This window comes from Podarcis vaucheri (genome assembly GCF_965113315.1).
Source record: "Podarcis vaucheri genome assembly, chromosome: 16".
Taxonomy (NCBI): Eukaryota; Metazoa; Chordata; class Lepidosauria; order Squamata; family Lacertidae; genus Podarcis; species Podarcis vaucheri.
In genome coordinates, this window is record NC_138754.1 from 28176547 (window position 1) to 28190879 (window position 14333).

A 14333-nucleotide genomic window follows, 5' to 3' on the forward strand; every position below is an offset into this window, starting at 1 on the left:
AATTCTGGGGGAGCCTCTCTTGCAGCTTCCACCAACCACCGGAAGAGGTTTCCCCTTTGCTGCTTACCACAGAGGTGTAGGTGATCATGGAGCCTTGAAAGCCAGCCTGGAGGGACCCACCAATTCCTAGGACGAGCATCATGAGGAGCAGCCTTCGGTGCTGAACCTGCAGAGACACAGACACCCATCCTCAACACTCCTCAGGGCAGAAAAATAAACCAGACCCGAGCATAAACTGTGGGGGGTGGGGTGGGGATTGGGGGTGGAGTGGGGCAGTGGCGTAGCATGGGGGGTGCAGGGGGGGCCGGCCGCACCGGGCGCAACATCTGGGGGTTAGGGGGCGCAAATCCACGGGTTAGGGGGCGCAAATCACTTGCCTTGCCCCGGGTGCTGACAACCCACGCTACGCCACTGAATGGAGCTTCCTCCCAGGGTGGTATGGTGCTGTGCGTTTTGAAGCAAGTCTTCAAAAGCTCTCCAGAAATTTAGGGCGCCCCATGCACCCCACCAAGGAAGTGGCTTGCTCAAACTACATTCCGTTAGATGCCACCAGTGGCGTAGCGTGGGGGGTGTGCAGGGGGGGGCCCGGCCGCACCGGGCACAACATCTGGGGGGGGGGCGCTCGCACTTTCAGCTCTCTGCCCCTACCTGGCTCCACGGGTTAGGGGGCGCAAATTACTTGCCTTGCCCCGGGTGCTGACAACCCACGCTACGCCACTGGAGTGGGGTGACTCACCCAGTGCAAGGAAGGGCTTTGCAGCACAATCTTGACAGCCCATGATTCGCCACATTAAATGGGAAGGTGAAAGAGAGCAAATATCTAGGTGAGAATTCATTCTAAACTCGGTTTATCATGTGATGCATTTGGAATGGAGACAGAAAGATGATCTACTGAGAACTGGGCAAACAGCCTTTTGACTTTGTCCTCACCCATAATCTGCAGAGTTGTGCTTTTGTCCTGTGATGGAAACGTCATGGTGGGAGGGCTTGGTGCACCCCCAGGTCTTTCACAGAAGGGATCAAAACAGGTGCCTTAAGAATGAGGGAAGTGGGGGGCAGACTCACCCCTAGCTTGCCAGAAGGTCCTATTCTGACATTAGACACATTTCTCCCCAAGACGGGCAAAATATATTTGAGTGCACACATCTGTGCTCCAGGTACCTTCAAAAATGAACAAACTAGAGAACTTGTGTGTGATCCGAAAGATCTTAGAATGGACCCTGCTCCAGTGAGTGTTGATTAAAGGTGGAACATGAATAAACCAATAATAAAAAAATAAATTTCTTATTTATACCCCGCCCATCTGGCTGGGTTTCCCCAGCCACCAAGCCAGCCAACCCCTCGAACCTCACTCACCAAGTCCCAAAGGGAGCTGCTGCCCATCTCTGCTGCAGAGGCGTCCTCCGGGTCCCTCCTCTGCTGCTGGCTGCCGCTGCTACCTCACAAGGTGGGCGGACGGCCCCTGGTGTTCCTCTTTCTTCATCCTATTTGGTTTGGCCAGCCACCAAACGGCCCGAGGTTAATGTTTGATCCTGCGTGTTATGACACTTGATTCGTTTCAGAGCACTGGATTAAACTGCAAATTGGCCGGCTGCACTCGGACGAATCCAAGAGAGGGGTGAGGCTTCTTGGCCTGAGAATGTGTTGGGCAGCCGAAGCACGGAGGGGTGTGTGTGTCTAGGTATCCTTCTGAGCACTGACACTTTGCTGTCCCTTGATGCTGTTTTAGTATTGCAACAACGCCTGCCTTCCTTCCTTCCTTCCCTCCCTCCCTCTCTCCTTCCTTCCTTCCTTCCTTCCTTCCTTCCTTCCTTCCTTCCTTCCTTCCTTCCTTCCTTCCTTCCCTCCTTCCTTCCCTCCTTCCTTCCTTCCTTCCTTCCTTCCTTCCTTCCTTCCTTCAAATTCAATTTTACACTATACATTTGAATTCAAACATTAATCATAACCATCAACATTTAGGATTCCCTGAATCATTGGTCTTCCCTCCAGCCCTACATGGTTTTCATTATCAAACTTTTTCCACTGCGTCGTATATTTTCTCCATTTTTCTTAAAACGATCCATTTTTACCTTAGTTTTTAATATGTTACAAGCGTTACTCAAATCCTGCCAAAGTTTTTAGTTGTTTACAGTGTTCTCTTAAGTAAATTGTAACCCCCCCCCTCATTCCTTATTAAACTTTCTATCTTCCTGGTTTCTGATTTTCCCGGTCATTTTTGCCATTTCGGCATAGTCCAACATCTTCATCAACTATTCGTCTCTGGTCGGGACTTTATCTTCTTTTTATCTCAACAAAGCCTATTTTCTGAGGTAACCAACAGCACCACCTGTAGTGTCTGTGATTCAGCACCCACAGAATAGGAAGGTATATCGGGTTTTTGTTTCCTTTTTTTACAATGGCCCAACTGATCAGAACCTACTTTGTAATGCACAAAATCATTTGTGAGTTAGAAACTGTCTCTACGTACATTTTTGATTGGCTCCCTCTTACATCAGAGGTGGAACTTCTCTTGCTGCTGGCCCAAACAAGAATCCATTTCCATGAAGAAGACTCTTTTTACTTGTCTCAAATTCCCATAAATGTGGGGCATCCCCTCAGCTCATTAGTCTCCTTGGAACCATCCATCCGGGTGTCCAAATATAATCTCCCTCTTCCCCTACCTCTATTCTGCATGGAACTCTGCACATGCTCTGAAACCCTAGACTCTACTCAAACAGGGGAAATGCAACTAGCTATGGCATATTGAGCAACTCCCCTGCTTCTACTTAGATACCACCCCATGTTTTGTGAAGTTGGAGATACGATGGATTGGGAAGGCTGGGAACAAGCAGGTCTATATAGACTCCCGGAATTTTAATGGAAATGCTTCTCCCTATATAAAGAACAGATTTTGGCTCTTCCCAATATAACTTGGTCATGGTTTCATTTCAATCTATTGTTTTCCTGTTAAAACCATGCTTTCGGGCAGACCAAGAGTTGACCGCTTTAGAACAACTTATAGTCAATGTTCCTGCTACGTCAAAGGGTGTAGAATCAACTGTATGCAAAATATTAATTGAGGTAGAATTTGGTCATCTTATGGACACAAAATTTCCCAGCGAAATGGTCCTTCAAATAATAATCTCTAATGGAAAATGGAACATGCTTGGTGGGGGATTCTCTTTTTAAATATTCAAATATTCAATAAACCATTTTCTTTCTTTTATATAATTTTTTTTGTTATATTGATTTCTTATTTTTCTGGTAAGTTTTGCCATTTCTGCATATTTCATACGTTTTTGTATCCATTCTTCCTTTACTGGGACTTCTGCTTCTTTCCATTTTTGGGCAAGTAACGTTCTTGTCTCGTCAGCCACATTCCTGCTGGCTCAGAGAGAACGTTTGACTAAAACCCATTACAAAACACACACATTGCAGTACCAAAGTCACATTTAATTATCCACAAAAAATTATGAACAAAACCTCTGTTAGGAAAACACAGTCAGTTGAGGAAAGAAAACCTGTTGAATTAGCCGCCGTAACCCCCAGCACAGATCAAATATCCATATTTCAGTGAGCCTGCAAGTCAGAGCAAAGGGTGGAGGAGAAGAAACACTAGCAGAAAGAGTTCTCCTCTTGAGGATGCTACCACACCTTAGACCATGGGTAGGCAACCTTAGGCCCAGGTACCGGATCTGGCCCAATCGCCTTCTAAATCCGGCATGCGGACGGTCTAGGAATCAGCGTGTTTTTACATGAGTAGAATGTGTCCTTTTATTTAAAAATGCATCTCTGGGTTATTTGTGGGGCCTGCCTGGTGTTTTTACATGAGTGGAATGTGTGCTTTTACAGTGGTACCTCAGGTTACACATGCTTCAGGTTACATACGCTTCAGGTTACAGACTCCACCAACCCAGAAATATTACCTCGGGTTAAGAACTTTGCTTCAGGATGAGAACAGAAATCGTGCTCCGGCAGCACGGCGGCAGCAGCAGGAGGCCCCATTAGTTAAAGTGGTGCTTCAGGTTAAGAACAGTTTCAGGTTAAGAACGGACCTCCGGAACGAATTAAGTACTTAACCCGAGGTACCACTGTATTTAAAATGCAATTCTGGGTTATTTGTGGGGCATAGGAATTCATTCATCCCCCCCCCCCAAAAAAATATAGACCGGCCCCCAACCAGGTCTGAGGGACAGTGGATCGGCCCCCTGCTGAAAAAAATTGCTGACCCCTACCTTAGGCAGATGCTCTGGTCTTCCTTCCTAGTGTGCCTAAATTTCTTGGAGTGCATATTGGATTTTGCCTCCCAAGCAATACCTCAAGTCTCTTCAGGGGAGAAGAAAGAGGAGGAGGTCCATTGCGTACCGTCTGAAACTGGCTCTGACCTACAGTCATGGCTAGGAAGTGGCCTTTGCTTCAGCTTAAAAGAAATCAGCTGGTGTCATTTCCAAGAGGACTCTTTGAACTTGTGTGTAGCTATTGACCATGAGGGCAGGGGGAGGAAGGCCCCCATCAGTTGTGAAGGTGGGCAAGAGGGGCACAGATAGTGAAAGACCACAGAGAGGGTGTCTGTGTGTGTTTAAAAGGGAGTGTTGTGCCTCTTGCTGGTGTGAATATCAGTTGAAAACCTGCCCAGGTTGAGAGCCTCCTAGTAGCAAGTTCTCCCTTGGCTGCTGTGCTCAGAAGCTGGTGTAGGCAGAGAGGTCATCCCGGAAGCCTGTCCGAAGGGCAGAAGTTAGTCTCTTCTGAAAAGGTGATGGGTTGCTGAATTCCTCTGTGATTTCCACAATGGACTTCCCTTTCGTCTCTGGGAGGAACAGGTAGAAGAAGATTCCTGACCCCACAAGGACAGCCATGAAGAGGAGGAAACAGAAAGGGCCCAGAGCATCCTGGAAATAAGATGGAGGTAGGGGGAGAGAGTGCAATGATCAACCCCTTGAACAAGCCCTCTTTGTGCCCTTGCAATGTTTGTCCAGTTTTGGGCCGGGCCATATGGTGTCACAGCCGAGGCTACTGCGTTGGCCAGAAGGGAGAGGAGTCTGCAAACACTTGAAGCTGGGATTCAGACACAGGGGAGGAGAATCAGGAGAGAGATGAGGGCCAGACTAGACAGTGTGATTTTGTCACATAGTTTTCTTCTCTTCTCAATGGTGGCCACAGTGCACAGGTGCAACCCTTTCCTCCTGAAGAATTTCCCCACCGAAAATCACCTCCCAATGTCCCCATTTGCTCTCCCCCACCCCCCCAGAGGGGGTTGAATTGATTTCAGGAGGGAAAGGTTGAAACTCTCCTTCCCACATCCTGCTCCTGGTCTGGATTCTCCACCTTCACAACTCCTAATTAGGAGACATTTGAAGGCCGGCCTGTTTTGGGAAGTTTTTATTATCTGATGAATTATTGTATTTTAATCTTGTGTTGGAAGCTGCCCAGAGTGGTTGGAAACCCAGCCAGATGAGCGGGGTATAAATAATAAATTATTATTATTATTATTATTACTAATTAAAACAACAACAACATGAACCACAACGCTGTGTTTAACATTGTGTCTAGTTACCTCTCAGGGAGGCTGCCCTGGTGTTCAGGCCTGATGGCGGCAGCAAGGCAGGTCAGGTGTTGCAGGACCACGGAGAGCTCCATGGGAGCAAGTGGCTCCAACAAAGCCCGAGAACAGACATAACCCCTTTGTAAAGGTAAAGGTAAAAGGACCCCCTGACCACTAGGTCCAGTCGTGGCCAACTCTGATGTTGTGGCGCTCATCTTGCTTTACTGGTCGAGGGAGCCGGCATACAGCTTCCGGGTCATGTGGCCAGCATGACTAAGCCGCTTCTGGCAAACCAGAGCAGCGCACGGAAACGCTGTTTAACTTCCCGCCGGAGTAGTACCTATTTATCTACTTGCACCTTGGCGCGCTTTCGAACTGCTAGGTTGGCAGGAGCAGGGACTGAGCAACGGGAGCTCACCCCGTCGCGGGGATTAGAACCACCGACCTTCTGATCGGCAAGTCCTAGGCTCTGTGGTTTAACCCACAGCGCCATCTGCGTCCCTAAGAGGGTGAGGGAAAATACTGCGTTGGCTGGGAATCGAACCCGGGTCAACTGCTTGGAAGACAACTATGCTAACCACTATACCACCAACGTTTCAGATAACACCTTTGTGGAGAACTCTAAATGCTTAAAGGGCCTGAAGTTGGGCCTTGCGCCTTGGAGTGCTCCCTGTGCTGCTGGACTAGTAAGGCTCCTCAGGAGAAGGTACCTGCGAGGGGCCCGTCTCTGGCCTGACAGGCCCTATTGGTACAGGAGTTTCTCCCGGGGGCTGCTAGCTGACAGCCTCAGGCTCAGTGGCTTCCTGCGCTGCGGCAGCCCCCTCAGAGCGCTGAACCTGGTGTGAAAGTTACTTGGTTATTATGCAAGTAGGGGCAGGTCAAGTTCGACCCTTTGGCCCATTTTTAGATACTTAGAAGTGCTTTTCATGTCATCCTGCACCTCAGGAGCTCCAGGTGATGGGATAATGTGCAACTGGTCACCCATGGTCAGCCAGTGTGGCCTATGGTAATAATCATAATCATAATTTATGTATACCCTGCCCATCTGGCTGTGTTTCCTCGGCCACTCTGGGCGGCTCCCAACAGAATATTAAAAACACAATAAAACACCAAACTTTAAAAACTTCCCTAAACAGGGTTGCCTTCAGATGTCTTCTCAAAGTCAGATTGTTGTTTATTTCCTTGACATCTGATGGGAGGGTGTTCCACAGGGAGGGTGCCACTACCGAGAAGGCCCTCTGTCTGGTTCCCTGTAACCTAACTTCTTGCAGTGAGGGAACCACCAGAAGGCCCTTGGAGCTAGAGTTCAGTGTCCGGGCTGAGCGATGGGGGTGGAGATGCTCCTTCAGGTATACTGGGCCGAGGCTCCACAACCTCATATTCATACCCCAGGGGTAGCAAGATGATGTGGTCTGCAAGCTACCTCATCCCTGGCCATTGGCCCTGCTGCCTGCCAGGACTGTTGTGGTTTGGAGTCCAGCAACCATACCAGCACCACACTGGGTTCCATTGCCAAGGTGTGTAGCTGAGGCAGGGGGACTCCTGAAGCTATTCTGAGGAAATGGTTATCCAGAGAGACACTACAGATGCCGTAGGAGTCATGCACATATCTCCTTGCCCTTGGGGCAGCACCAGGCTGCTCTCTTGAGCATGGGGCCATATAAGAATAACAACAATAATTTTATTATTTATACCCCGCTCGTTCGCCTGTGTTGCCCCAGCATTATTGGGGCCACAGAGAGAAGGCATCAGGAAGGAAGGCTGGAAGGAGGTGTGTGTGTGTGAGTGTGTGTGTGTGTGTGTGTGTGTGTGTGTGTGTGAGAACCTGACAGACACTGACCACAGCAAATGGGAAGGTGATTCCAATGACAAAGAGGCCGGCCCAATTCAGGCAACCGCCAATCAGGAAAGCTGCTGGTCTGGAAGACTGGCTGAAGATTTCCATCATGACAGACATGGAGGCTCCATCTGAGGCAGGAGGGAGGGAAAGACACAAGAAATCATATAATTGTAGAGGCATCTAGTCCAGCAGGAATCTATTGCCCAACATGGGGCTTGAACCCACAACTCTGAGATTCAGAGTCTCCTGTTCTACCGACTGTGAAATGCTTGGGGTTTTGGCATGTTCCTGGGTCTGGCCTTAGTGCAATTATTCCCCTTCCTCAGTGCTGTTGCCTAGCAGGACCTTGCAACTCACACCTCGAGGTGACATCTCCACCCTCCCCAACCAGGAGCAGTTGCCCTCAGCCCTGCCAGGGTAAAGGCCTCCTCTGTTAGCATTTCACTCCTCCGTTGCTGGATGTGCGATTGTTACATCACATGTCAGTGTTTACTTTCTAGGCTTGGAAAGTGTGAGAACGGAAGTCAGTCCTATCTCTCTTCCGTTGTACTGTGCTTTTGGACTGTTTCTTTGTGTCCCTTGGAGAAGAACTGAGAGGACACCATGATTGCTTTGTGCTGTACAGTGGTGCCTCGCAAGACGAAATTAATTCGTTCCGCAAGTCTCTTCGTCTTGCGGTTTTTTCATCTTGCGATGCACGGTTTCCCATAGGAATGCATTGAAAATCAATTAATGCGTTCCTAGGGAAACCACCTTCAGACCAGGTCCGGGGACAGTCTGTCCACGGACCTCTTCTGAAGGCTGGGGGGGGGGGAGACAAGGGCTTTTCTTCCCACCCCCAGCATTTTAAAAAACCCCGGGACAGCGGAGGACTTCTCCGCTGTCCGGGGCGATCTTAAAATGCTGGCGGGCGGCATTTTAAAATCGCCCCGGACAGCGGAGGACTTTTCCGCTGTCCGGGGCGATTTAAAAGCCCCTGGGAAGGCAGGCAGGGGGGACAAAGACTTTCGCCCCCTGCCCGCCTTCAGAAGGTGTCCCCGCCCCCCCTCCCCACTTCGGAACAGCTTTCCGAAGTGGGGCGGCTGGGGCAGGCGTCCCCGCCCCCCCTCCCCACTTCGGAACAGCTTTCCGAAGTGGGGCGGCGGGGGCAGGCGTCCCCGCCCCCCCCGCCCCACTTCGGAACAGCTTTCCGAAGTGGGGCGGCTGGGGCAGGCGTCCCCGCCCCCCCGCCCCACTTCGGAACAGCTTTCCGAAGTGGGGCGGCTGGGGCAGGCGTCCCCGCCCCCCCTCCCCACTTCGGAACAGCTTTCCGAAGTGGGGCGGCTGGGGCAGGTGTCCCCGCCCCCCCTTCGGAACAGCGTTTTAAAATGCTGGGGGTCGACCCCCAGCATTTTAAAATCTTCCCGGGACACGGGGAGATTTTAAAATGCTGGGGGTCGGCAGCTGACGCTCCCGACCCCCAGCATTTTAAAATCTCCCCGGGACAGAGACTTCTCTGCTGTCCCTTGGAGATTTTAAAATGCTGGGGGTCGGCAGCGAACGCTTCGCTCCCGCCTGCCAGCATTTTAAGATCGCCCGGGGCAGGCGGGGGGAAGGCAGGCGGGGGGAGCAAAGACTTTTGCCCCCCGCCGGCCTTCAGAAGAGGTCCTCTTCTGAAGGCCGGCTGTGGGCGAAAGTCTTTGCTCCCGACCGCCAGCATTTCCCTATGGGCTTTCGTCTTGCGATGCAAGCCCATAGGGAAATTCGTCTTGCGAAGCGCCTCCAAAACAGAAAACCCTTTCGTCTTGCGGGTTTTCCGTCTTGCGAGGCATTCGTCTTGTGGGGTACCACTGTATATAGGTAAAGGTAAAGGGACCCCTGACCATTAGGTCCAGTCGTGGCCGACTCTGGGGTTGCGGCGATCATCTCGCTTTATTGGCCGAGGGAGCCAGTGTATAGCTTCCAGGTCCTGTGGCCAGCATGACTAAGCCACTTCTGGCGAACCAGAGCAGCGCACGGAAACGCCGTTTACCTTCCCGCCAGAGCAGTAGCTATTTATCTACTTGCACTTTGACGTTCTTTTGAACTGCTAGGTTGGCAGGAGGAGGGACCAAGCAATGGGAGCTCACCCCGTCATGGGGATTTGAACCGCCGACCTTCTGATCAGCAAGTCCTAGGCTCTGTGGTTTAACCCACAGTGCCACCCGCGTCCCTTGTGCTGTATATATTGCTTAATAAATACTTAGAATGCACACACCAAGCTCCACTTCGTTTCTGCTATACTCTGCAGAGTGAGCGTGCACATAGTCTTATGATATGTAGCGCTATTGCGTGCCGGGACTGAAGATTTATGGATGTCCCGGGCTGCGCTTCATCAGGAAGACATCCGGAGAGGTTTGTCTCATCCTGGGGGCTGTGTGCCCCCCCCCAGGCGTGTTCCGACATCCTCTACTCACTTGGTCCGATTCCAAAGAAGAGAACAAAGAGGAAAACCAGGGTGACGCTGCAGTACGACGCCCAGTGGGATTTGTTCTAGGGGAGGGAGGAGGGGGAAAATGACAAGTGCCAATGAATTCACACTGGGTATTTAAAAAACCATACGCTACTATTTCGTAAAGAAACCATCAAAGCAGTTTGCAACAACTGGACACAAAGCCATGCAATAGGCACCTTATAAAAACATGTTAAAACCAGAAATCAGCTAACTATTGCGTATTCCCAATTTCCCACCTATCGGCAGGTGTTTAGAGGTTGAAACCGAAGGCGTCTGCTGAAGACTTGGGGAGGGGGAGCAGTGTTGTTTTGCCGCTTGGCGCAAAACAGAAAATGGCACCCCCTCCTACTTTTTGGTGTTGCTGCTGACGGAGGCGACTAGAGGTGGTTTAGAGAAGATAAGGAGCACTGAAGGGCGTGTTGGGGAGTCTGGAGAGGAGCAGGGCAAGAAGCAAAGGAGACTGTAAGCAGCTGCCTCACATTGCCTCATGGGCAGGCTGGCCCTGGTGTCCATGGGGTCTCATAGCTCCCTGCTTCATTTCTCTCTCTTGTGTTATAAGAATTCTAAAGTCTCAGATATTGAATAAACATTCATAAATGTAGAAGGCAAACACATACAGAACTGTATAAACCACGTGTCTGAAATAGTACAGGAGAGCAATCCTAAAGCCATTTTCTGACTCTCTCAAATTGACCTCAACTACAGTGGGTTACATATGCTTCAGGTTACAGACTCTGCTAACCCAGAAATAGTACCTCAAGTTAAGAACTTTGCTTCAGGATGAGAACAGAAATCACACGGTGGCAGCGGGAAGCCCCAATAGCTAAAGTGGTACCTCAAGTTAAGAACAGTTTCAGGTTAAGAACGGACCTCCAGAACGAATTAAGTTCTTAACCCGAGGTACCACTGTATTCCTCTGCAAGGAGGAAGGAAATGGGAAAAGCTTTCCAATTGTCTTTGGACTTTAGGGGCTTGTACCTCTCTTTTCGAATACAGTCTGGCAGGTATCTGTTAAACCTGGCATGCCTAATCAGGCCCGCCAGTCAATTTAATCCGGCGCCCGAGGCAGTATATGTCCTTGGCTCTTACCTGTACTGAGAGAGTAATTGTGAGGAGAAAGAGGACAAGCGCCATCATGCCACAGCCCTGCCACAGGAGGGTCCGCCGTCCAAACCTCTCAATTGTCAGAATCTGAAGAAGGGGGAAGAGTAATTATCATCGCCATCATTATTTATTGCAATTCTTACTCTGTCTTGACCATGAGGCCTCAGGGCGAGTTACAGCCTATGAAAACATAGTTCAGTTGAAACGATAACCCCTCTAAACACACACCAGGGAGGAGACAAGAAAATGTTCTTCCATTTCCAAAAGGCTGGAGCAAAAAGGTGCATCTGCAGCAGCCTATGGCTGGCGTGAAGAGACGGTACCAGGTGGCACACCAATGGGGAAGGAGGAAAAGAGCTCCACACACTTGCGCCTCAGTGGAAAATGGCAGAAAAAAGGGGACTGCCTGGGAAAGGGTCTTACACAGAGGAAGGAGGAGAGGAGCTCGCAGAAGCCCACCCCCAGCGAGACGTAAGGGAGGAGGTCCTCTGCAAAACCGGCTGTGCGGAAGACTTCGAAAGTGTAGAAATAGACCTGTGGAGAAAGGAAGGAGATAATAATAATAATAATTTTTATTTATACCCCGCCCTCCCCAGCCCCAGCCAAGGCCAGGCTCAGGGCGGCTAACAAGCAATAATAAAAACAAGTCGAATGAATACAACTTAAAAACAAGATTAAAATACAACATTAAAATATTAAAATGCAGCCTCATCACAGAAGAAGAAAGGAAGGAGATGTCAAAAGGGGCTCTTGTTGGCCGCTCCCACCTCCAGGGCAACCCTGGGGGGCATTGCACACTTGCCAACTTGGTCTCACAACAGCTGGCATTAAGATTAAGGCAACCAAAGCAAATGGGCAAAGAAGCCTGTCATCAAGGGAGAGTTTCATGTGTTCAGATACAGATTTCCTGTGCTTTGGCTGCCTTGGGCTAAGGCTGTAGATGCTCCCCCCCCCCAGCGCAGGTGAGTCTTCAGGGCAGCCAGCTCAGAGCACTTTCACACCTGAACCTTCACACCTGCCTCCAGCTGGCACCCCATGGAAATGGGAATCCTTCCCAGGCCAGAATGCCTGTTTGCATCTGAAGAGCCTGTCTCCTGCATCGCCACTGATCAGGCACCCAAGTAAAATATTAGCAGAGAAGATTGTTAAGCCTCACGTGTCAAAACACTGGTAAGAGAGAAGGTCTTGGAAGGAGAGGCCCTGTCCTCTGGCTGCTGCCTTCAGCTATACTTGTCAGCCTCTCCAACCCATCAAGGCTCCTTTCCATCCCTGAAGATTATTAGAGTTCAGAAGTGTTTGTGATGCTAAACCTCAGTCTGCCTTTCTGCAGTGTAAACCCATTGCTTCTATCACCCATTATCCTCTTCTTCCTCCCAGCCCTGTCAGTTGGGTGATCCAGTCTACACCTTTTCTTCCTTAGCTGTGCTTGTTTTCTGTCTGCGGATCTAGACACATCAAAGAAGCGTTTCAGTTAAAGGCCGCTGCAAACTTTGCATGAAAAATCGGGTTAGCACACACGGAACTCCACAGCGCCACCTGGTGTCACCGTGTTAGAATGCACAAACAACGCACGTAAAGCGCTTTTTCTTTGCCAATGTAGCTGAGTCCCTCCAAACCCAAAGGCAGGGCTGTGCATTGTTGCAATCAAGGGGAGCCTTTAGAACTCAACTGCGTTGATGCCGCAGAGCTGGAGGGTGACGACGACCGCCACGAGGATGTGCAGCTGCCGACGCAGGGACTGGTCTCTGAGCAGCTCTCTCGCACTCAGGACTTTGGTGCTGTTTTCCGCTTCCTGCTTCAGGTCACTGAGTTCCTGCTGGTGATCTTCTTGGCCCCAGAGCTGGTGCATGGCTGGGAGATGGTGGGGAGAAGAGGAAGGAGCCAGACTTACTGACAAATCCAGGAGGGAGGTGTTATGTACTGAGTTGAATAGGATCCAAAATGCAGCAGTCTGATTGGTCCTAGAACAATAGGATCCAAATGCAGCAGTCTGATTGGTCCTAGAACAATAGGAACCAGAATGCAGCAGTCTGGTTGGTCCTAGAACAATAGGATCCAAATGCAGCAGTCTGATTGGCCTACCCTAGAACAATAGGATTCAGAATGCAGTAGTCTGATTGGTCCTAGAACAATAGGATTCAGAATGCAGCCGTCTGATTGGTCCTAGAACAATAGGATTCAGAATGCAGCAGTCTGATTGGTCCTAGAACAATAGGATTCAGAATGCAGCAGTCTGATTGGTCCTAGAACAATAGGATCCAAAATGCAGCAGTCCGATTGGTCCTAGAACAATAGGATCCAGAATGCAGCAGCCTGATTGGTCCACAGGAGTCACCCAATCCAACTCCAGGTGGAAGTGAATCCGCAACCTGATTGGCCTACAGGAGAATCCCGGAATTAGCCAGTCACGTGGGGCCCATTGTGTAAATAATGTATATAAAGCAGACATTCTGGGGGAACTTCCATTCCTCCTCACCGCTATGAGCTGAAGAAAGAGCATGAAAGCCACAGCCCTGGGAGCCAAAGGAGGTGGCAATTGCAGCAGACCTTGGCAAATGGAGGGGGGTTGTGTAGATGCTGCCAGGAGGGTCCTGGCATCGGGACCTATGTGGGTGTCTAGATCCTCTAGGCTAGGGCGGTCCAAGGTAAAATTAAGCAATTCCAAATGCCACTTCTAACAATAATACTTTACATATGGGGTGGAGGTTGTCGTGAAGACCTGGCAGGCCCAAGGAGGTTTTAAACTGCCCCTTCCACCTCAAGAACCCCACTTTTCCCCCTGGAAAATGTGTACAGTGGTGCCCCGCAAGACGAATGCCTCGCAAGACGGAAAACCCGCTAGACGAAAGGGTTTTCCGTTTTGGAAGTGCTTCGCAAAACGAATTTCCTATGGGCTTGCTTCGCAAGACGACAATGCCTTGCGAGTTCCTGTGGTTTTTTCCCCCCTTCCCCCTTTTTTTCTAAGCCGCTTATCAGCTGATCCGATCAGCAGATAAGCCGCTAAAAGCCGCTAATAGCGCTAATCCGCTAATCCTTCAATGGGCTTGCTTCGCAAGACGAAAAAACCGCTAGACGAAGAGAATCACTGAACGGAGTCTTGCAAGGCACCACTGTATGTGAGAGACGAAGCGTTGGCCAAAATGCTGCCTAGTCTGTCCCCCCCTTCCTGTTGTCTCTCCCCCTTTCTCCCCAGGGCAGTCCTTGGAGGCCTCACCCTTCACGCAGGCGCCTTCGTTTCCCTTCTGGATCAAGAGGTACGGAGGAGATTCGGGGAAGAAGGGCAGAGTTAGCAGCTGGAGGAAGGCTGTGGCCCCAATGAAGGCCAGGAGCGAAGGCCAGGAGGACTCTGTGCCCAGGCACTCCCTGCAGAGGAGGAGAAGGAGGATCAGGCGAGG

The 14333-nt window shown here is 50.3% G+C and overlaps 1 protein-coding gene across 1 annotated transcript in view; it reads right to left on the reverse strand.

Moving 5' to 3' along the window:
- The window catches only part of LOC309521683 (uncharacterized protein), a gene marked incomplete at its 5' end in the record, with an annotated part of 34609 nt that overhangs the window by 14494 nt on the left and 5782 nt on the right, over positions 1–14333 (reverse strand). Inside the window, 9 exons of the mRNA XM_082204396.1 lie at positions 68–166; positions 1357–1439; positions 4667–4868; positions 7362–7489; positions 9797–9872; positions 10924–11025; positions 11362–11472; positions 12608–12789; positions 14153–14301. Of these exons, the coding sequence (XP_082060522.1) occupies positions 68–166; positions 1357–1439; positions 4667–4868; positions 7362–7489; positions 9797–9872; positions 10924–11025; positions 11362–11472; positions 12608–12789; positions 14153–14301 (1132 nt within the window). The remainder of the gene's footprint in view (positions 1–67; positions 167–1356; positions 1440–4666; positions 4869–7361; positions 7490–9796; positions 9873–10923; positions 11026–11361; positions 11473–12607; positions 12790–14152; positions 14302–14333) is intronic.